This window comes from Paroedura picta, chromosome 3, assembly GCF_049243985.1.
Source record: "Paroedura picta isolate Pp20150507F chromosome 3, Ppicta_v3.0, whole genome shotgun sequence".
Classification (NCBI taxonomy): Eukaryota; Metazoa; Chordata; class Lepidosauria; order Squamata; family Gekkonidae; genus Paroedura; species Paroedura picta.
In genome coordinates, this window is record NC_135371.1 from 34,253,343 (window position 1) to 34,277,901 (window position 24,559).

General features: G+C 43.4%; 1 protein-coding gene across 4 annotated transcripts in view; it reads left to right on the forward strand.

The window, feature by feature from the left end:
- Window positions 1–24,559, forward strand: part of GRM7 (glutamate metabotropic receptor 7) — a 589,497-nt gene that overhangs the window by 353,329 nt on the left and 211,609 nt on the right. For all 4 annotated transcript variants that reach the window (XR_013228972.1, XM_077325254.1, XM_077325252.1 and 1 more), the window contains exon 5: window positions 24,318–24,458. Coding sequence is in view for 3 of the 4 variants with exons in the window: in XM_077325254.1 (XP_077181369.1) it covers window positions 24,318–24,458 (141 nt within the window). In the remaining variant the exon portion in view is untranslated. The remainder of the gene's footprint in view (window positions 1–24,317; window positions 24,459–24,559) is intronic.

Genomic DNA, 24,559 nt, shown 5'->3' on the forward strand with positions numbered 1-24,559 from the left:
TTTGATAAAATATATCTTGCCCTAAATAATTTCACTAATATAGGAAGTCTACAGATCAAAGCAGAAGGAAAACAGAAGGCCTATTGCTTTCTGCCAGAAAATCACATTCTTTTAGTAAACAGTAACCTTAATGATACTGTGATAATACTTTAGGGGAGGTCCTGTGGCTCTGTGGTAGAACATCCACTAAGCATTCAGAAATCCCCAAATTCAATCCCTGGCACCTCGAGTTAAAAAGTCTGGCAATAGGTGATGTGTCAGTCTTGGGAGAGCTGCCGTCAGTCTGAATAGGCAATGATGACTTTGAAGGCCCCAAGTGTCTGATTCAGTAGAAGGCAGCTTCATGTGTCTCATAGATAGGGTCGCCAGCCTCAGACTGGAGTCTGAGGAGGGAAGGGATTTCATCTCTGTACAAAAAGACATGGAAAATCCCAAAATTTTGGAAGAAACTGTCTTTTGTGTCCTCTGGGAAGGAACCTCTAAGCACAGGAGTGCTTTGGGTGAGTTGTTTGTTGGATTAAGCTTGGAGAGGGCAGGGTTTGGGGAGGGGTGGAACCTCAGCTGAGTATAATACCATATAGTCTACCATCCAAAGCAGCCATTTTCTCCAGGGAAACTGATTGCTGTTGCCTGGACATCAGATGTCATCCCAGGAGATCTCCAATCCCCACTTGCAGGTTGGCAATACAAGCTGTAGACTACCATTGGTTTCTCTTACCACTTCCATGATCAGTCTACTTACAGTCCAATTTGTGATACATCAGGAATAAAGATACATTATAATTAAGTCTTTGGTCTTCTGGGTTTTTTTTAGAAACTTGGTTAGGGTTTCCCTCTAAGATACTCTTTGGAGGTCCTACTCTGGTTGCCTTCTTGTTTTGAAGTCAGGCAAGTGGCAACCAGGGATTTTTCTGTGGACTTGTTTGGTGACTAAATGAAATGCCCAATTTGTTAATTTTGTGGCACTATAGTTATATGTTTAATTATCCCAGACAACTCATGGTTAAATTGCAGGTGTTTCAATGCTATATACCAGTGGTTCCTAACCCCTGGTCCGGAGACCGGTAGCGGTCCGTAGATCAGTCGGTACCGGGCCGTGGTTCCTCTTTGTCCTCCTCCCCGGTTGCTGCCTTGTGGGCTGCCCTGCCATGGCTGGGGCTCCCCCTTGGCGTGGGACTGTCCAGCTGCTGCTGGCAGCACCCCCCAGCAGGCGGCGTGACATCAGGGGGGCGGCAGGAAAGCAAGTGGAGCAGGGGCTCATGCGGCGGTGATGTCCCTCACCAAAAGACTACCTCCCCTCCTGGGCCTCAGCAAAATTGTAAAGTGTTGACCAGTCTCTGGTGATAAAAAGTTTGGGGACCACTGCTATATACTCTTTAAAATCATATGTATTATGTACTGTATTATTTAGTTATCACATTTTTCTCCACCCTTCATATAGAGTTCTGGGGGGTTTGGGGTAGAGCCTGGGAAAGGTAGGGTTTGGATAAGGAAAAAGTTTCAGTGGGGTAGAATGTCATAGAATCCATCTTCCAAAGCAGCCATTTTCTTCAGGGGAACTCAACTCCAGCCCCCATCTGGAGGCTGGCAGCTCTACCTTTCTGTTAGGAACTGAATACATGACTCTTCCCTTCTCCATTTTTAGCAGCACACTAGCCCTTTGAGATATGCTAGTCACAGAGTGAACTTCTTGATTGAGTGGATATCTGAACTCAAATCTGCCTCCTGGTACAACAACAACTACATTATACTGTCTTTATGGGTTTGTTTGTTTGTTTAATCTCATGTTTATGGTATTTTTTTCTTGTTCATAATATGTTTATTAGTCTTGTAGACTTTTTAAACCAAAAGGCAGTGTAGATTTAAAAAAAAAACTGAAGTAAATGTACTAAGAGCATAAGTATATCTTGTACTTAACTTTAATCAATGTAGATGACAGTGAATCCCTTTATTTTAAATAACCTGTTTCTGAAGAACATATTTGCCAAATGTAAAGACATTAAAAAGATTTCAGCACAAATTTTCCTTAGGTCATTTATCTGTGGAGAAATTGAAAATAAAATTGAAAGTAGATGTGGCTGCCTCAAAAAAGAGAGAGAGAAATTGCTTTTCTGTATAGCCACAACCAATTATATCAAATCCAATACAGTCACTGCATGAATTGGCGCCATTGTTCCTGCTTATGTATTAGCTTTACATGAATGCAATTCACAATACCTGCTGGCACAAATCTTCAGCATGTACTATTTAATTGGTGTTCCAACAGAAAAGGAGGGAGGGTGGGAAAGCACTGAATTAAGGCGAAAATTTTCTTTCAAATTGCTTTTTAATTCAGGTGAAATGTTACCATGTCAACAACAAAGAGAGCATATTATCGTCCAGAAACACATAAAGTTGTGACTACCTGGAGCGTGCAACTTGCTTAATGAGAAGGACCTTACTAGTAAATACAGAAAATAAAGGAGAAGTATGTGTCAGAAAGATAATTCTTCCCCCCCCCCTCCCCAAGTCTAGCTCATAAACAATTGAAATGGTTATGATGGGCCACAAAATCACCACATACCATTTCTCATAGACAAAAACAGAGACTAATTCATTACCCTGTTTGAGGAAGAAAAAGAAAGGATAGTTCCCTGTGACTGAGCGAAACCGTGCTGACATTCTTGATAATCTTTTTGACCAAAAAAATGAGGAGAGTAGAAAAAAGGTGTTGTAGTTACATATGTGTGCTGAGGAGAGTGAACAGTTTCCTGATTTGAAGAGCAAAATAAAAATGGGAGTGTTGAACCAGCAGCTTTGTGAAAACCCGCTGTGAATAGGGAGAGGGATGTGGCAAATAGTTCAACACAGTATCAGTCATGTGCTTTAAATGAAAAAAAACAACAACAATTTAGATGTGCATACTTCCCTCCCTATTGTATCCTCATAAATAACTTGTTAAGCCTCTTGGTTTAACCCAAGATCTCCTAATAAGTTTCACAGGTCACATTTAGACCCAAGTCTCCCAACTAAACTGTAAGGGCAGGCCTGCCCTTAGCCCTGACCCGGAAACTACAACTAGTTCAAAATGCAGCAGCCAGGATCCTCACGGCAACACCGTGGAGGTCCCATATCCGGCCTATTCTCCATCAGCTGCAATGGTTACCAGTTGAATTCCGGATCAGACTAAAGGTTCTGGTAATTACCTTCAAGGCCATACGCGGTCAGGGCCCAGTGTACCTGAGGGACCGCCTCCCCGCCTATGCCCCCAAAAGAGCTCTGCGCTCTACTGCCTCCAATCAGCTAAGGATCCCTGGCCCTAAAGAAGTCCGTCTGGTCTCGACCAGGGCCAGAGCATTCTCTGTTCTGGCCCCTACCTGGTGGAACGAGCTCCCAGAGGAGATCAGGGCCCTGACAGAGCTTAAACAGTTCCGCAGGGCCTGCAAAAAGGAGCTCCTCCACCAGGCATTTGGCCGAGACCAGATGTAATCTACAGCGACCAAGGGCCCCTGCTCCCCCCCACCCCCCCCTCAGAATTCAATCAATAAGCCACCCCCCTCAGAATCCCATCAACAAGCCCTGGACCTGTTTGTGTTATGATTGTTTATTGTTATACTGTGTTGTGTTTGGTTGCAATTGTTGGTTATTGGTGTACATGTTCTACAGACTGTTTTATGTATGGTTCTCTGTTATAATGTAAACCGCCCTGAGCCTCCGGGGAGGGCGGTATAAAAGTATGATAAATAAATAAATAAATAAATAAATAAATAAATAAATAAATGCTTTATTTACTATTATATTATGTCATAGAACTACATTCCAGTTAAAGTTGCCATACTCCAGATTAATTATAACCTGGATTGCTAATCTAACCTATTGCCCTTCAATTTTATTGGATGTGCTTTAGTTCTAGTATTTTGGGAGATGGAGAAAAGTTCTCTATGTCAACTCTCCATTCCATTCATCTTTAACTCGCTCCTAGCGGTGCGGATTAAATAATTCGGTAAGGGCCCGGAGGGTGGGCCCTGTCCGTGATGAGGAAGGGTGCCGATAGGCCCCTTCCCCCAGACTGACAATCGGAGGGAACAATCAGCAGGTGCAAAGTGCCTGCCGATTGGGCCCTCCGATTGTCAGTCCGGCGGCAAGGGACCAATTGCGAGCCACCAGACTAACTAATCACCCTTGCCACCAGACTGACTAATTGGGAGGCTGGAGGTGCTATTTTTATAGCATTACATCAGTGCGCTGGTGTAATGGTACTTTTTTCAATGTGTGGAATTGTCATTCCTCATAGGGCAGGTGCTCCAACCCCCTAATCATCTTGGTTGACCTCATTTATACTTTTTCCAGCTCTGTGAATGACCTGGTCCCTCTGGATAAGGATCCAGAGGGACTTTATCATACAAACAACCCCTCACTTTATGATGATGTCTTTGAGTTCTTAAAATGTATATGTGAAATTCAACATGAATGTTGCCTTACTTTGCCATATCTGTCATTTACAACATGAGAAACATTATAACTACTGGAAGGGGAGTCAACCCCTGTTGAAAAAATCAGGTTCTTCTGTATGCTGATAAGGTGGTGGTGGGGCTCCTTCAAGATTATTGAAGGGAAAGGAGGATAAATGGTTTCAGTCAAAGGAGAAAGAAGTGGGTACTACCACTACCCTACAGAACATATAACAGTTATTTTAGTTTTATCTTTGTTTTTTTCGCATATAGCAGTTGGGTATTTTAAGTGTTAGAAGAGTACATCTTGTTTAGTGCAAACATGGTTATAATTTATAATTGCTTGTGATAAAAATACTTGGTAGTTATTTGTTTTGAATAAACTATACTAAAGTGATTACAATGATACCAGTGAAACCCAACTGTGATTGCTACCATCAAGAACGTCTTGGGCAGGAAGTCTCCCTGTCAGTATATAGAATCATAGAATCATAGAATCATAGAGTTGGAAGGGGCCATACAGGCCATCTAGTCCAACCCCCTGCTCAACGCAGGATTAGTCCTAAGCATCCTAAAGCATCCAAGAAAAGTGTGTATCCAACCTTTGCTTGAAGACTTCCAGTGAGGGGGAGCTCACCACCTCCTTAGGCAGCCTATTCCACTGCTGAACTACTCTGACTGAGAAAAACTTTTTCCTGATATCTAGCCTATATCGTTGTACTTGAAGTTTAAACCCATTACTGCGTGTCCTTTCCTCTGCAGCCAGCAGAAACAGCATCCTGCCCTCCTCCAAATGACAACCTTTCAAATACTTAAAGAGGGCTATCATGTCCCCTCTCAACCTCCTTTTCTCCAGGCTGAACATTCCCAAGTCCCTCAACCTATCTTCATAGGGCTTGGTCCCTTGGCCCCAGATCATCTTCGTCGCTCTCCTCTGTACCCTTTCAATTTTATCTACGTCCTTCTTGAAGTGAGGCCTCCAGAACTGCACACAGTACTCCAGGTGTGGTCTGACCAGTGCCGTATACAATGGGACTATGACATCTTGTGATTTTGATGTGATGCCTCTGTTGATACAGCCCAAAATGGCATTTGCCTTTTTTACTGCTGCATCACACTGCCTGCTCATGTTTAGTTTACAATCCACAAGTACCCCAAGGTCTCGTTCACACACAGTGCTACCTAGAAGCGTATCCCCCATCCAGTATGCATGCTTTTCATTTTTCTGACCCAGATGCAGAACTTTACACTTATCTTTATTAAATTGCATCTTGTTCTCATTTGCCCATTTTTCCATTGTGTTCAGATCTCGTTGAACTCTATCTCTATCTTCTGGAGTATTTGCCAGTCCTCCCAATTTGGTGTCATCTGCAAACTTGATGAGTAGTCCCTCCACCCCCTCATCTAGATCATTAATAAATATGTTAAAAAGTACCGGGCCGAGCACCGAGCCCTGAGGTACCCCGCTACTCACCTCTCTCCAGTCTGATGAAACACCATTGACAACAACTCTTTGAGTGCGGTTCTCTAACCAATTCCCTATCCACCTAACTATCTGAAAATCCAGATTGCAGTCCTTCAGCTTATCCATCAGAACATCATGGGGAACCTTGTCAAAAGCTTTACTAAAATCCAAGTAAATGACATCAACCGAATTTCCCCGATCCAGCAAACCTGTTACTTGGTCAAAAAAGGAAACTAGGTTGGTCTGGCAGGACCTGTTGGAGACAAATCCATGCTGACTTCCTTGGATCACCAAATTGTCCTCCAGATGTTTGCAGATCGCTCTCTTTAATATCTGCTCCATTATCTTCCCCACAACAGAGGTCAGACTCACTGGTCTGTAGTTTCCTGGGTCATCCTTCCTCCCTTTTTTGAAGATCGGAATAACGTTTGCTCTTTTCCAGTCCTCCGGGACATCTCCAGTCCTTAAAGAGGTTCCAAAGATGATGGACAAGGGCTGTGCAAGTTCTCTGGAAAGTTCTTTGAGTACTCTCGGGTGCATTTCATCTGGACCAGGGGATTTGAACTCATCCAGTGCAGCTAAATGCCTCTCGACAACCTCTCTATCCATGTTAACCTGCCACCCAGACACTATCCTTTGGCTACAGCCATCTCTAGATGTGCCTAAACCTGTGGGAAAAAACTGATGTAAAATAGGCACTAAGCCTTTCTGCTTTCTCTGCATCTTTCGTTAGAGTTTGTCCATCTGCACCCAACAGTGGGCCTATTGCCTCCTTGACTTTACTTTTGCTCCTCACATAACTGAAAAATCTTTTCTTGTTACAATGGGCTTCCCTGGCCAATCTTAGCTCACTCTCAGCTTTGGCCTTTCTGATGATTGATCTCAGCTTTGGCCTTTCTGATGATATCTGACTCCTGAAGTGTTGATAGTTTCTGTTGTGTAAACACAATGAGGCCAAGGAGGAGACAGACTCCTCACAGTATTCTATATAATATAAATGTATGTAATGGCACTCCACATGTATATATGCTTGCATAAAGGGAATTCTTCAAGCCAACAGAAGATCCTACCCTATTTTAATGCACAGCATAAACCAGAGTAAATCAGGAGTAAGTGCCTATTGAATAATGTCAACATGAATATTTTTCTGTCATTGTACCCAAAAGTACCTTTTATTCCCATTTTTAACACTCCTAAGCCATCTTTATGACACCACACCAGTAAGTTATTAAAATCACTCAGTAGCAGCATTTCCTTTTTTATTGGCAAAGGAGGTCTAGAGAGCTTCTGTAAAGTATCTTAATAGTTCCATAAAACATGTGGAGTGTACTATTCAGACCAGATAATAAAATTTAAGGGGTAGGGGATATGCTGTGAAAAAATGCTTTAAATGGATTCTGTTAGCTATCCTATCTATCAGTGTTTCTTTTTCAGACCTGAGATCAAGAAATAAATCTTCTTTGTTCTGAGTGCTGAACAAACGGTGGGGGTAAGGGGAAGTTATCTAAGAGCCCTTTTATGAAATTAATCATAGGTCACTTTGTGCTGTTTCTTAAATTAATGTTAAAGGTAAAGGTAAAGGTATCCCCTGTGCAAGCACCGAGTCATGTCTGACCCTTGGGGTGACGCCCTCTAGCGTTTTCTTGGCAGACTCAATACGGGGTGGTTTGCCAGTGCCTTCCCCAGTCATTACCGTTTACCCCCCAGCAAGCTGGGTACTCATTTTACCGACCTCGGAAGGATGGAAGGCTGAGTCAACCTTGAGCCGGCTGCTGGGATTGAACTCCCAGCCTTATAGGCAAAGCTGTCAGACGGCTGCCTTACCACTCTGCGCCACAAGAGGCTCAAATTAATGTTAGCCATATGCAAAAAAAAGTTTGTACTTTGATTACTCCATAGTTGTAATGCTGATTTAGTTACCGTCAGAAGAGCATAGGCGAAATACAATAACTGATAAGAAAAGCACCAAATTCAAATAGGGTCAATATATTACATACAAGCATTCACTAGTTAAATATACTGCCCTCCAGACAAATATGCAATAAAATAGGTCACCAGTGTCTTCTCAGAGTTAGACTTTATTATTTTTACCTGTCTGGAATATGCCTTATCCAGAGGGGCCATTTCATACAATTACCACTTTCCATGGTGGAGGATGTCCATGATGCACTTTACCTGTGTGACAAATGCAGTCCATTTTGTACTGGTGTTTATGTCCTTAAGGGCATACAACTTCTTTATACAACAAGTGATTAAAATGTGGGATTAGCAGTCGGAGGATGTAGTGATGGCCACAAGCACAGAAAGTTTTAAAAGGGTATTAGAGAGATTCATGGAGGAGACATCTATCAATGGTTACTAGCCATGGTGATTAAAGAGAATCTCCATATTCAGAGACAGTAACCCGCTACAATCTGTGCCAGGAGGTAACATCTGTGGAAGTTTTTAGCTTCTATGTCCTGTTGTTGGCCCTCTACAGTAACAGGTTGGCTGCTGTGTGAGATTATGATGGGCCTCCTTCTTACTTCCTCACTCTGAGGGGAATAATTCCTCCCAAAGTAAAATGTTCTCTTATGCATGGTGGCAGCTACGCCGGGTTGCCGCTGTTCCAGTGCACTGGGGTAAAAAGCCCCGCCATCCCCCGAGTACGCACAGGGGTGCAGCATCCCAGGTGCATACTGGCTGCCGCGGCACAACAGCACACAACACGGGGCCAGAGGTGCCGGTAAGCTGTGGCAGTGGCTGGGGGGGGTGAACTGGGGCAGGGCCCCCCGATGCAGGATGGTGGGGAGTCGCCCCTGTTAGCTCCGTGGAGCCGTGGAGCTGGCAGGGTCAAGATGTGTCCCTGCAGGGATGACATTGGTGGGGGAGGAGCCAGGCCAAAAGCCTGGCTCCTCTGATTATGCACAGGGCTCAGGCAGCCCAGGACTCTGGAAGAACCCACATTCTGTTAACGCGAGTTTTCCAAGGGCCTGGGCCAGGCCATGCCCCGGCTGGTGGAGGTGGTGTGCATAATCAGGTATTTTTCCCAATGCCCTGCTGCTGCCAGTGCAGGTGTTCCGGCCCATACATAATTGGTCTTACTGACTGAGCTGCCCTTATAGCATTGTTTCTCTGTTGTTATTAGTAAAGCTGGCTGTCCCACCCTGTGACAGACAGATGTTTTGGTTTTAACTCAGCCTTGGAACCTTATGGGAAGGTATAAGAGCCCTCATGACTTCACAGCTGACTTGTGGTGACACTGGCGGTTTGCTGTTTCTTTCCTCCACATCACAACTCTGGTATTCTTTGGAGAACTCTCATTCAAATACATGCCAGGGCTTGACCCCACAATCTGATGAGATCAGACTAGCCTAGACTATCCAGGTCAAGGATTACTCTCCTGTAAGTGTGCATGGGATTGTACCCACAGAATTCAATTAGAATCATTTCCTTTTTCTCTATTTTTTTGTCCAAAAGATACATTGAGTTTGGATCTTTAAAAATTATTGTTCCTTCTCAATGGGGTTAGACATGGACTTCAACAAAATCACCCCGGCTCAAAACTCAGAGAAAAATAAACTCAGCACCTATAATTTAAGATCTGAGATATTTTGTCTAAGTGACTGATTTTATACATACCAGAGACAAGAGACAAATAGGTCATTTATTTTTTTAAGGAAATGGGTTTAATTACTGTTTTGGAATGGCAAACGAAAGGCTGACAGACAGACATATGTTATATTAATGCCATCATTAATCATTGTAATTATGAATTAGTTTCATAATTATGTAATTAAAACCCCCTCATATTTATTTATTATGTATTATTTATTATGCATACAGGATGAGAAGACAGTTTAAAATATCAGTATGATGATAAAATGACAAACGTAATTAGAAGACTTTTAAAACTGCAAGAATAAATTATAATACTTTAGGATTACAAAATATTCATTTTTATTATTATTATTTTTAAAAAAGCTCAGATTAACTGTGCCATCCTAGATTCCAATGAAGGAGCAGAAAGTGCTAGTTGTAAGATCATGATGCTAAAACATTTCAGTTGCAGGAGTCAACCATAGGGAAAGAACCAACTCCATAGCTGAGTCATATGGTGACAGGTTTATGTAGTTGCAGGTAGGTAGCCATGTTGACCTGTAGTAGAGGAACAAGAATAGGCTGTCTAAGGAGGTGGTGAGCTCCCCCTCACTGACAGTCTTCAAGAAAAGGTTGGATACACACTTTTCTTGGATGTTTTAGGATGCTTTGGGCTGATCCTGCATTGATCAGGGAGTTGGACTAGATGGCCTGTATGGCCCCTTCCAATTCTATGATTCTATGATTAAGCATGATAGTACCTTAAAAGCCAGCAAGAATTCCAGAGAATAAGCTTTGGTGAGTCCAAGTTTTGTAGTTTCTTTATAGCTACTATAACTGCTGATAGCACAGTATTCACAGGGCTTCCACATCACAGGCTTCACAATCATTTCCCTGTTCTAGCCCCTGGCAGTGACCATTGTCCCCATCACTCACTACCAGAGCTTTTCAGTTTCTTTATTTATTTTTAAGCTGATAAATGAATATTACTTTGTCAATTAAAACATAAAAAGCCCCAAGTTGTTGTGGGAGGAAATGACCAGTATGGGGACAGGAAGAAGAAAGATGGCTTTTATGTGGGCAGGACCAGGAAAATCCTAACTTTTCTACTTACATATCAACCATCCAGACTTTGCTGTAGACCTTTCCAAAACTTCACGGCAAAATAGGCTTGGGTAATATCATAGAAACGACATGAAAGCACTGGGGAGGGGGGAGGTACACAAATAGACCACGATGCTTTGTGGCAGCGGAGTGTGTGTAGATATTTTCCAGATTCAAAACAAACAAATGATTCATGTATCAGCATCCTCTTAGAGAAGAGTGACAAGTGGAGTTCCCCAGGGATCTGTCCTGGGGCCTGTGTTGTTCAACATATTTATAAATGATTTGGATGAAGGATTAGAGGGGATACTTATTAAATTTGCAGATGATACTAAACTGGAAGGGGTAGGAAACACAACTGAAGACAGAATCAGAATACAGGATGATCTTGATAGGCTCAAGAACTTTGCTAAACTGAATAAAATGAAGTTCAATAGGGATAAATGTAAAGTTCTGCATTTAGGTAGGAAAAACCAAATACACCAATATAGCATGGGGGAGACTTGTCTTGGCAGTAGCAAGTGTGAAAAAGATCTAGGAATCTTAGTAGACCACACATTGAACATGAGTCAACAGTGTGACTCGGTGGCTAAAAAGTCAAATGGAATTTGGGGCTTTATCAAACGGAGTATCGTGTCCAGATCACAGGAGGTGATGGTACCGCTTTACTCTGCTCTGATTTGGCCTCACTTGGAGTACCGTGTTCAGTTTTGGGCACCCCAATTGAAGAGGGATGTAGACAAACTGGAGCATGTCCAGAGGAGGGCAACAAAGATGGTGAGGGGTTTGGAGACCAAGACATATGAAGAAAGGTTGGTCTGTTTAGCCTGGAGAGGAGACGACGGAGAGGAGATTTGATAACCATCTTCAAGTATTTAAAAGGCTGCCATATAGAGCAGTGGTCCCCAACCTGCGGGCCGCGGCCCAGTGCCGGGCCGCAAAAGCCATGGCACCGGGCCGCAGCTCCCTCTCCCCACCCCCCCCGCAGTAAAAAACTTCCCAGGCTGCAAGCTTGCGGCCCGGGAAGCTTCTTACTGCGGGAGGGCGGGGAGAGGGAATCAGGGCCGGCTGCGCTTGTGTGGGCGCGGCCCAACGCGCGGGCGCGGCCCGCGGGCGCGGCCCGATGCGCGGGCGCGGCCCGATGCGCGGGCATGGCCCGCGGGCGCAGCCCGATGCGCGGGCGCGGGCGATGCGTGGGCGTGGCCCGCGCGGGCCGCGGGCCACGCTCCGATGCCCTCAGAAAGGTTGGGGACCACTGATATAGAGGATGGAGCAGAGTTGTTCTCTCTCGTCCTGTAGGAACAGACCAGAAACAATGGGATGAAATTAATTCCCAAGAAATCCCGTCTCAACATCTGGAAGAAGTTCCTGACAGAGCAGTTGCTCAGTGGACAGGTTTCCTCGGGAGATGGTGGGTTCTCCATCTTTGGAAAATTTAAAACGGAGGCTGGATAGCCATCTGACGGAGAGGCTGATTCTGTGAAGGTTCAAGGGGGTGGCACATTACAGTGGATGAGCGATAGGGTTGTGAGTGTCCTGCATAGTGCAGGGGGTTCGACTAGATAACCCATGAGGTCCCATCCAACTCTATTATTCTATGATTCTATGATTCTATGTGGAAATGCCCTAGTTCTGACTAGTCCTCTGCTGTTATGAACCCTGACTCTAAAAGATTTCATGTATAAATTAGGGACTATCTGACATACATGCTTGGATACCAAGTGGAGGGATTGAGAGATGCAGGCGAGTCAGATACCTAAATTGACAGTAATAACCTGTTGTATGCTTCACTCATGAGTCTAACTCTTGATACTAACTATGCTGACAGTGAGTGGCAAGAGAAGAAAATTGTGATAGCTAGAAGACATTTTTCCAAGAGAAAATACATTAGGCAGCAGGAAGAGAAATTCTAGGCTGGAGCGTAATGTAAGAAGAGGTTTTCCCCTCAGGCTCAAATGCATATGGATCTTCAGTGGAATTTAGAGCATGGTACTATTTCTGCATGGAAATTCTTCTACTCCCACTCCATGTGCTACAGCTGGAGCGTGGGAGCAGTTTGATGCTTAAATATGAAAGTAGTGCAAAAAAGCATATGGGAATAGGTAAGGTTCTTGGTAAGAGAAAAGTCTGATCTGTTTCATGAGCCCTGTATACTGAATTCACATATAATGTCAACACATGTAAAACGGAATGTGTGAGAAACTATAGAGTAACCCAGGTCTCAAGATTCATTTGTAAAGAGGTCCTGTGTTGGCTCTTTCTTACATACTAGTTCTTGTATATATGTGCAGGTTGAACAACTGTTACCTTTAACTAGTGAACAGGACTATAGTGATAACTAGATCCTTCTTAGGATATCTTTCCAGAGAACTCACTTATCAGTCTTGCGGACAGTGCAGAAAGTGCCAGCTTAGACAAGATCTATTAAGCAAGTACAGGCACCACCCGTAAAGTCTATGTGTATTGATAATATAGTATACATATGTAATAGCAAGTTCACATTTTATGTGAATTATTTTTGCACTGAAGGCAGCTGTAAATAGATGGAAATGGGGCAGCAGTACACTGGAATACAGTTCAGGATCCCTTCCTGTTTTAAAACAGAATGAAAACATAAGGGCCAAAGAACATCCCAGTATTGGCCCATCTTAAGCAGATTGTTAGAGCCTCTTGTGGTGCAGAGTGGTAAGGCAGCCGCCTGAAAGCTTTGCCTATGAGGCTGGGAGTTCAATCCCACAGCCGGCTCAAGGTTGACTCAGTCTTCCATCCTTCCGAGGTCGGTAAAATGAGTTTACTGGGGGGTAAAAGGTAATGACTGGGGAAGGCACTGGCAAACCACCCCGTATTGAGTCTGCCATGAAAACACTAGAGGGCGTCACCCCAAGGGTCAGACATGACTCGATGCTTGCACAGGGGATACCTTTACCTTTTCCTTTAAGCAGATGGTGAGTAGGTGGGCAGGAAGGTATGTGCCATTCTTTTTTCTTTTTTTATCCCATCACTTTCATCAAGTGACTCGTGGCCTTCCCTTGCATACCCAGGGAATTGCTAATCACCACTGTGGGTTGGTAGGTGATTTTTTTCCAGACCAGGCTGGATTCTGGAGATTTTTTGGGGGGGGGGAATCTTTGGGGGGGGGAGAATCCCTGTGGGTGGATAGGTAATTGTGAGTCCCTGCATTTTCTAGGGGGTTGAGATAGATGATCCTTCCAACTCTATGATTCTATGATTCTACATTGTCTCCCAATTTGTTTCCAGAGTCAGTTCCAAATGCTGGTGCTGATGGCTCCATTTTGGAACCAGCACTCCTCAAGGATCTCCTATGCCTGTATGAACCTGCCTGACCACTATGTTCCTCTTCTGAGGACCTGCTTCAGGTGACCCTTCATTCTATAGTTAGATTGGTTGGAAGCAACCCAAGAGAGGACCTTTGTGATCATGTCACCCAAAGAATGTGAACTCCCTCCCTGGAACTTTTCATCTTCTGCCAGCATGTGAAGATCTTCTTGATTCATCTAATACTCCCCCAATGACCTGTCCTTCATTTCCTGTGTTTCAAATGTAGTCTGTCTGTTTTTATGTATGCATTTTGCTTCTTGGTTGTGTCACCAGAGCTATTTGCCAGCTCCTGAGTGGGTAGAAAGGGATATAAATTCTGGAAATAAACACATGAGTATATCATCTGTAGTATGCCATCAAGAAGATGAGGGCAATTAGAACAGCATTCTCCATGATGTCCTCTGCCCCCAGAAACTCATTAAAATGTGAGCAATTCTCTGATAGCTATGACAAAGAGCATAGGAAGTAATTTAAACAAAATGTAATAGATATGTTAAAAAAAAACATTTTCATGGGTATTTCCCACAATGTCCATAACAAACCATGGGGAATGGATCAAAGTGCCATGGTACATGTCTACCAACTTACAATATAATGGCTTTAGTGAATGTACTGCTACGACTTCTCTATGTTTTCTCAAAGTTTAAGAAAGCAATGGGGGGACACTACCAAAGTTTCTAATTAGATTCCAGTGGGTAGCTGCATTGGTCTGAAGCAGCAGAACCAAGTTTGATTCCTGAGACACCATCAAGACAAAGTTTTATTCTGGGTACTAGAGGCAAAGTCCATTGCACCCAGGAATACAATGGGTGCTAGCACATATACCTGCACTGTGCACTTCCTGGCTTCTGGCCCTCCTCCCCACCCCCTCTCTGCTCAATTTTGAGATCCAGTTGGCAATTTGAATGGATTGGCCCTCATTGGTTCTGTCTATGTTGACAGCACAGAGTGCTCTGTCTCTGTTGGCAGCACACCTCCAGGGAGGGCCAATCAGGTAGCAAGTGGCCTGTCCTTTTGGAAAATATATGGTTTAGTGAATACTGAACTGATGGATTACTGATACTGATGATTACTGATTACTGAGGTGAAGATCAGTGAGAAACAGTGAGAAGGGGGAGGAAGGAAAATTCTGGGTACGGTAAGTTTATTACCCAGAATAAAATGTTGTTGGTTTTGAAGATGCTACTAGACTCAATGATTTCTAAATACTGAGAGTTAGTTTGGCTCTGAAAATGTCTAGGTCTCCATCTTTGAATAAAATGGTTTCCTCTTGCATTGATTTCCCACCGCCCTCAAATATGAGCTTTTTAAATATGCGCTGCATGAGACCATTGCTTTAAAGCTGGCTAGATAGCAGTAACAAACATCCAGTAGTAGACTCAGCTTAAGAACAGCATCATACAAGTGTGCTCCTATAGAACTTAGAGGTAGCAGAGCTCAATTGTGAGTTCTAAGGAGCTCTTATGGTACTTAGGAAACTTTTGAAAGGACTAATTGTGCATTCTAAGAACTAAAAAAATGTTTGAAGTGTTGATTGACATCAAGTGCACAGATAATCTTTTCTAAATGTCATAGGAACTCCTTTGAGTACAATTGTGCCCTAAGGAGATCAAGAGGGTCTCAGAAAAACTATACTTACGTACCATAGGCACTTGAAATTTACAGACCTGTCCAAAGTACACCGATTACTTCATTAAGTCCAGGAAATCTTAGGTAAGTCATGAGAAAATTTACCAAGGTAACTAAATTGTAAGGTTGCACAATTCATTCCTAGGACACTTAGAAATTTTCCCCATCCATAATATGTCTGTAGATACTGGGCAACATATAAAATGGTGCAAAACCAAACTACTCATCAGAGGTTCTATAAATCATGATTCAATCTAATTGGAACTCACTGGCGTGAAAAATAGTGCTGAACTTTAGGAACCAAATCAAGAACAATTGTGCTGAAGACTTTTCTATCTTTTAAGTAGGTGGGGCTGGGAGAAATCTGACAGAACTTCTCTGTGAGAACAACTCTAACACATCTATGACTAGCCCAAGGTCTCCCAGCTGGCTGCATATGAAGGAACGGGGGAATCAAACCTGGTTCTCCAGACTAGAGTCCACCACTCTTAACCACTACACCAAGAGCCAGTCATTGCTTACTTTTACATCTTGGATGCAGGACTTTCTTTTGAAGAGTTCAAGAGGTATCACCTTTGCCTCTTCTGGAAGTGCCTATTCAGAAGCAGTTTCCTCTTTTGCAGGATGCTTGGCTTCTCCGCATTTTATGTAACTTTGGGCACTTTGTGATTGGCTAGTAGTATCACGGCTAGAAACTGTTGTTGGACTTCTTTACAGATCTGTCTAATCCCCTTTTAATCCCATTAGCTAGTAGCTATCACTACATCCACTGCCAATTTAATTCCTCAATGAGCAAAAAAAAAGTTCTTACAAGAACATAATGTGAGCCTCCATTATCAGGATCTAATTCTAAGAAAGACCTCATATCATGCTATCATCTCTTTTATTACGTCAAAAGGGGATCTGAGTCCCACAGACAGCTAGCCTTGCTTCTCCATTGGGTGGGTAATCACATTCACACATCTAATTCACTGGTAATTTTAGATGTCTTTGACAAATCCCCAGTAACCATGTCCCCTGGATAAAGATTCAATCTGTACATTCCTTGCTGAAAAGAATAGAAGTTAAATAAGAGAAATTAAGGTGGGAGCATGGAAAATTAGGGGAGGGGGAGACAGAAGAGAAACTGCTTTGCAAGATCTCTCTGAGTTGATCTGAGAGCTGGTTTGGTTTAGTAATTAGGAGTGTGGACTTCCAATCTGGCATGCCGAGTTCGATTCTGCACTTCCCCACATGCAGCCAGCTGGGTGACTTTGGGCTCACCACGGCACTGATAAAACCTTCCTGACCGAGCAGTGATATCAGGGCTCTCTCAGCCTCACCCACCTCACAGGGTGTCTATTGTGGGGAGAGGAAAGGGAAGGCCAAGCCCTATGAAGATAGGTTGAGGGACTTGGGGATGTTCAGCCTGGAGAAAAGGAGGTTGAGAGGGGACATGATAGCCCTCTTTAAGTATCTGAAAGGTTGTCATATGGAGGAGGACAGGATGCTGTTCCCATTGGCTGCAGAGAAAAGGACGCACAGTAATGGGTTTAAACTACAAGTACAACGATATAGGCTAGATATCAGGAATTTTTTTTTCATAATCAGAGTAGTTCAGCAGTGGAATAGGCTGCCTAAGGAGGTGGTGAGCTCCCCCTCACTGGCAGTCTTCAAGCAAAGGTTGGATACACACTTTTCTTGGATGCTTTAGGATGCTTTGGGCTGATCCTGCGTTGAGCAGGGGGTTGGACTAGATGGCCTGTATGGCCCTTCCAACTCTATGATTCTATGATTCTATGTGACTGTAAGCCACTTTGAACCTCCTTCTGATAGAGAAAAGTGGCATATAAGAACCAACTCTTCTTCTTCTTCTTCTTCTTCTTCTTCTTCTTCTTCTTCTTCTTCTTCTTCTTCTTCTTCTTCTTCTTCTTCTTCTTCTGTGTGCTAGGGGAAAGGCTAGAACAGGCTTTCTCAACCAGGGTTTCTTGATGGCCCTTAAAAGGTTTCCTGAAAGGGTCGGAATTAATGAATTTTCAATATATATATATATAGGTGACATGGCCATATATGGTCATGTTGATCTCCCCCCCTCTCAGAATGGCCAATAATGAGCCTGTATGGGGTGGAAGGGGAGGGGCCCTCAGTTGGCATGAGCATAGTGATGCTTCCCAACCATATTCTGCATGATTGTGCTTCTTTTGGGGTTTCTCGAAACCTGAAGAATGTTTCAGGGGGTTCTCAATAGTACAATAGTTGAGAAAGGCTGGACTAGACTATTGGAGAAGAATGACCTGCAGGCTGGTAATTACTGAGCAGCCCCCAGCCTGGTGTTTGCTCCTTTTTGCAGTTGCTAAGAAAGTTCAGTTAAGCAAGTCTTGGAGATATAGAAGTCTCTCTAACCAATCCTATATCAAGATGAGGAGCAAATCCTAGAGGGTTTTTTGCAATGCTGAGGTTCACTGTTCCCCTAGTGGCTGCTGCCAAACCTGTAGTTTAAAAAAAAAGGGTCTTGGGCTGGACACAGCATGAGGCCCGCTTAAAGCACCCTCCAGCTGACTTCCTAAGGCTGCACTAGGAGTGGGCTACATCCCCTTCACCCCATTGATGCATTTCTCAAGTTCTCATCATCATTATCTGAGGACGATTTTTCTGATGTTAATAGAAACTGCGCAGTGGTGCCTCCCATCCAGTGGTGCTCAAGGCACATGCCACACCTGCTATGCCTTAGATATGCCACTGGGCAGTAGAGTTGGTCAGAAAGGAAGAAGCTCTGAAGCAGATGGAACATGAAACACTGGAATCAATGAGATTATAGGGCAAAGAAAGGGCAGAAAGTTGCTGAGAAGTGCTTTCAAATAATTGCACCAATGTGGGATCTTACTGTAGGAGTATACTTAGCCCACTGGGTAATCTGGCCTGTCAACAAAGTCTCTTGATGCAATTTCTGATTCTGAAGTCTCTAGGGTTGTTTCTAAAGATCGTGCCTCCCATAAAGAGCAGGAAGACAATTCATTTATCATGATCTAAACCACCAATGTTCTCAGACAGAGTGACAGTGAGAACTATTCATCAGCTCTTTCTGGAGCACAAACTATGATTCATCCTTCTGTCACCAAAGGTATGGCTTCTTCCAGTGTGAACTTGGATGAAACCTTTATACAATTTTTAAAAATTAAGTTTGCCGAGTTATTTACATTCATGTCCACATTTCAAATTCTCATGCATGTAGTAGGTCATGGCTTATCAATCCTGTTGTGCCAATATTTTGAAGAATGAAATGGGGGGGGGGGATGCATAGTCATCATGTTGAAACATGTGCAAGATGTATTTGATAAGCAAAATTTAGTTTTAAAAATTGGTTTATGCTGCCCCCACACAAAACACATTCTCATATATGTAATCACACAAAGAACTATGGTGTACCCTGCATTCTCTGAATGAATGCATCATAACAAATAAATGTTTCCCAAGTTTCAATGGGGTTGTCTTCTTGTTTTGCTATTTAATGTGCTGCATTTCCCATGCCCCTCCAAACAAAGCAAAACAAAAATCCCTCCCAATAACTACCCCATAATTAAGACTATAAATAAGACTGTCAGGGAATAAATTAGACCATTTGATATTACTTAAGTGTAAATATACTGAGGTAATCAAATCATAAAGGCATAAAGTAAATACATTTATTTTCATTAAGAGCATGTCACAATAACTATTTATATCCTTTGGGAAAGAACACAGTTGTGCATTACTGTGACATGCTGTGCTTCTCAAATAGATTTCCTCCTATAGTCTTAATATTTCATGCAATTCATGGTCAAACATTCCATCTTTAGTGCTCTAAGCCAGGGGTAGTCAACCTGTGGTCCTCCAGATGCCCTTGAACTACAATTCCCATGAACCTCTTCCAGTGTTTGCTGGCAAGGGCTCATAGGAATTGTAGTCCATGAACATCTGGAGGATCACAGGTTGACTACCCCTGCTCTAAGCCATTAAACACTTACCGTACATTGCATGGGAGTTTAAATATATACCCTGTGGCTATGGCAAAAGAAACATTTTCCTTGAAAACAGCCTTAAACCTAGGTGTAAGCTGCATAGAGCTTTTATTCCACTCCCAGGTTGATTCAGTCTCTGCCATCTCTACAGAATGCGATTTCCATTTTGATTTTGTCCAATTTAAATTTTCCCTCTGCAACAAGCATGATTGATCCTGAGTGACCCTCCCTTTTCCCTGCAATATTTAGGAGTGGAAATAACCCTATATATTTTCAGAATCAGATTGAGAAAGCATGAGTTCCATGGTAGAGAAGCCCTGATTGGCCAAGGCTGCCCAAGTGACAAGCTTGCTTTAAAGGAGAAGCTCCTAATTTCTCAGCAGAACTTCTGTCGGCAGAGATTTGCATCTTGGATTTTTTTCTCCCTCCTCTGCTGTCTGCAATCCTCTCCCCACCCCCTTCAAGAAAAGAAAGAAAGAGGCTCCAGCTGTGCTTGGCTCCTCCAATCCTCTCTCCTCCCTTCAAGAAAACATAGAAAGAGGCTCCGGCTGTGCTTGCCTCCCCTCTCCCCTTCTGAGCCTCCCTAAGCATGTGCAGAACTCTTTTCTGTTTCAATGGGGGGGGAGGAAGACCCGAGTTCAAATCAAACTGAATTCAAAAGGATTGACAATGGAATAAACAAATTAATTGCAGATTCAGCCCTAGCACCCTTAAAATCTGCATTGAAGCATTTGTGGTTATCATTCAGTGACAAAACACTTGCTTTGTGTATGTCTTGGTAGAAGGTGGTAGGTCTATGATCTGCTCCCATATTTGACTGTTCTGATCTAGATGGACAACAGACAAGGCGACATCCATTTTTCAACAGCATGATACAAGCTTCAGTGAAACTGTTCCCTCTTTACAATACCAGTAATATATCATTAAGGGGAGTAGTCGTGTTGCTCTGAAGTAGCAGAAAAAAGTTTTGAGTTCAGTGGCACCTTTAAGAACAATTGTCTGAGGAAGTGTCCCATGATAGTCAATGAGCAAGTCAAAAGACTTACACCATCCTCCTGCAACGACTGTGTTCTAGCTACATCTCTTTAAGAAAATGGCAATTTGTACAGCTTGGTGTAGTGTTAAGAGCAGTGGCTTCTAATATGGTGAGCTGGATGACCTTGGGCCAGGTGGGGGCTCTTGAGCTAGTCACAGTCCTGTTAGAAAGTGTTCTCACACAACAATTTCTCTCAGAGCTCTCTCAGCCACACCTGCCTTGCAGATTGTCTTTAGTGGAAGGGAAGGATAATATATGCCACTTGGAGACTCCTTTGGGCAGGGAAAAGCAGGCTATAAAAACGTATTATTTTTCTACTGGGAAGGTGCTACTGGGAAACAGTTCTCATGGCATCATGATGCTTCTGTGCCATGACATTGGTCTCTTCCATGACATTGGTCTCAAATTTATTTGTTGAAGAGATTGGAAAGATTGAAGCAAGACCAAGATGGTATCGATATGGGAAGGGAAAGGTCTACATCTTCCCACTCCCACACACAGCATTAATTTCCCTGATGCAATTGCCTGTGTTAGGGCTGATCCTGCGTTGAGCAGGAGGTTGGACTAGATGGCCTGTATGGCCCCTTCTAATTCTATGATTCTATGATTCTATGATGGTTACCCCCATAGCATTCCTCCCTTCTCAGATTGCAAATTGCAAACCTCACATAACTTACTCATGAGTAAATCAGAGGCTTTTCCTGGCTGCCCTGGGTCTCAGAGGGCTGGCAGGGGTCTATTTCTGGGTCTCCTACCACCACCCCCCCTCCAGAAGGTGTGCAGAGACCGTGCCGGGAGGAAGCTCGCTCTGCCCCCCTTGTCTTCTGAGTTGAAAGAGGCCAGGGAAACTTACTAGCAGCAGAGCATGCTCTGAGGCTGGCTCTTGTTCCACCTAACAAACTTCTGAAACTGGCAAAAAGTTGGAGATGGAAAGCGGACAACTTATTAGACTTTAGTGACTGTGAGTTTCCTCCTCTTTGGGCTAAACAACCAGGATGGGCCATTACTGGCTGAGAACCTTGACTTACTCATGAGTAAAAATTCCCAGGGTGAAGGCTTTTCCTGGCCAAACTGGGTCCCAGAAAGCTAGTAGGGCACCATTTCTGGGCCTCCTGAAGCCCCCTCCCCTTCATCTCAGAGGACAGGTCACCCTGCCTCCCATGTCCCCCGAGTTGAAAGAGACCAGGAGGCCAGAGCAATTTACTGGCAGCAGATCATGCTCTGAGGCTACCACCTCTTCCACCCAGCAAACTTTTGAAACTGGCAGAAAGTTGGAGGTGGAGAGCTGACTACTTATTAGCCCTTCCTGGCTGAGGGCTCTCTTCTGACTGGGGCTAAACTAATAGGACTCGTCATTTCTGGCTGAAGGTCACTTCCTAATGGGGGAATATTTCCAGACAGGAGTGGGGAATTAAACCCAGCTATTCAGATTAGAAACTTCTGCTCTTAACCACAACATCACACTGGCTCTCATTAAAGTGCCTTTAATGTTACAGCCTAAAGAATTGACAACGAGGACCATATAACTTCACCCCTGTCCAGCTACATGATTTTATTTGATTTTGGAGGCTAGTACATAATCATAGAATCATGGAGTTGGAAGGGGCTATACAGGCCATCTAGTCCAACCCCCTGCTCAATGCAAGATTAGCCTAAAGTATCCATGGTATTTTTCCAGCTGCTGCTTTAAAGACTGCCAGCAGCTCCACGACTGACTTAAATAAAAGACTGACTGAAACAAGATTTCATTTAGAGGCCAGCCAAATGGATACCTAAAACCTGCTCGCTGCTGAGCCTGGCAGGATGTTTCTAATCCTGTAATGCATGACTTGTGTCCAAGTGCATAGTTATCACTCCTAGTCATTGCTCTTTCGTGCTGCATGAAGTCCCATTAGTATGTGTCAGTGCGGAGTTGCCCAAGCTGAGACTGTTGTCTGAGCCTTTGACCCATGTTGACACCCTTGATCCCTTTCTTGTTTCCACCCACTGCTCTCATGTGAGCTTTATTTGTCACAGGCGTAAAGGTCAGCGCCTTCAGACATTAGAGTAGTATTTAGCCTACATGTCTATTGATTTGTGATCCCTCTTATTTATAAAAGGTCTCTCTGCATTTTGCTGGTGCCGATTCAACTCAGTGGGGAGAGCTGTAGGAACAAATACTGAGAGTAGCAGAGCAGCTGCGGCACTGAGGGCAGGCTGGCTTTGTCAGCTGGTATGTCAACACTCGTAGGGCATTTTTAGATTATTGTCTGCATCCTCTGAGGGAGTACACAGCTTGTTTACTAACTTCTGGGGGAGTCTTGGCAGATGAAAATTGGTGTGATCTGGTACCCTTTGGAATTGGGTGGGGAGACTTGAGTGCAAAAACGTGTTTCATCAAGACCTTTCCATTTAGTTGCGGAAAACATGAATGCTTCCACAAGGGTGAAATGTCAGCGTGTAAAAGTGGCTTCAGAGTAGTGTCAGAGGAAGCAGGAATGGTTCAGACATCCACACTCACAGCTTCTGGACCTCATGTAAGCACACCAAGTCCATCTATTTATTTACTTCACGTGTCTGCCGGCTTTTTTGTTTTATTATTTTCATTTATCATTTGCCGCTCTCACTAGAAATTAAGGTGGGTTACAAGTATGGTTCCATTGTTAAGTAGATTACAATGGTATTCTTTGGATCTAGTGGCAAAGTTTCATAGGAAAATGGGATAATGAAGTCAGGCTGGGATTGTTTCAAAGTGGCTTAGGTCATTCTGTTCTCCTCACAACATGTCTGTAAGGTAAGGTGACCAGATTTTAACATTGGTAAAGCGGGACACCATTGACCGAGGGGGGGGGGGGGTTCTTGATTAAAAATTTGGTCTATATGGAGCAACAAAAAGTTTCATAGAAAGCATAGAACGCAAAAATACTATTGTAATATACATATATATATATAAATTTCAACATAAGTACATTTTGCCAGGTGCCCCCAGATGTCCCTCCAAAAGTGGGACAATCTGGTCACCTTACTGTAAAATAGGTGAGGTGGAGTAGGTGTGACTGGCCCAAGGACTCCAAGCAAGATTGCCTGGCAGAGTGAGAATTTGCTCCGAGATTCTAGTCTGCCACTAATACTCTCCACAGCACCCTCAAATGGTATGTTCTGACTTAGCAAGGGCACTGTTGCATTTTCCTGAAGGGATGCACACATCGCTCTCCTTTACATAAACGGAACCTGGTAATTGAGAAACTAGATCTCATCACTCATGCTGCTTCTGTCTTTGCCTGGTGTTCATGCTGAAGTCACCCTGAAACACCAAGCAGAGGATGTGCCGGTACCATCTGTGATTTTTATTTAATTAACCCAGGTTTGTAACCTTAACTCTTTATATAGTATAGTGGGTGGTCTCTGATAACTGGTTTGCTATGGCATGCTAAAAAAATTGGACAGTTCCCCTACACACACACTAGGGATTTGCTAACAATAAGATCATATTTGACTTTCTGAACACCTGCCATGCTAAAGAAAGTGGGGATTAAACTTGGGACCTTCTGCATACAAAGTATGTGCTCTGCCACTGAGCTGTGGCTTCTCCCTAGAACTGAAACAACCCTGTACGCTAATGTTACTGCTCCCTCTCCTCTTCCACCTGCTAGTCTATGATCACAAGGAAACTGGGTTGATCTTCTTGAATGTCTTATTCCCTGTTTATCAAACCTGGCCAATCCGAAAACATTCATCTTGTATATAATTTTTAAAGCAATATTTCTTCTCTTGTTTAGGATTTGATACCTACTTCACTTCACGTACACTGGAGAACAACCGAAGAAATGTGTGGTTTGCAGAGTACTGGGAAGAAAACTTCAATTGCAAGTTAACAATTAGCGGGTCGAAAAAGGAAGACACGGATCGTAAATGCACGGGTAATTTCATTTTCTTTGTCCTTCTTATGATGCGATACGTGGTCAGCATCGCAAAGCCTGTATCGCTGTCTCAAGGAAACCTGGTTGGAGATAGATTGAAA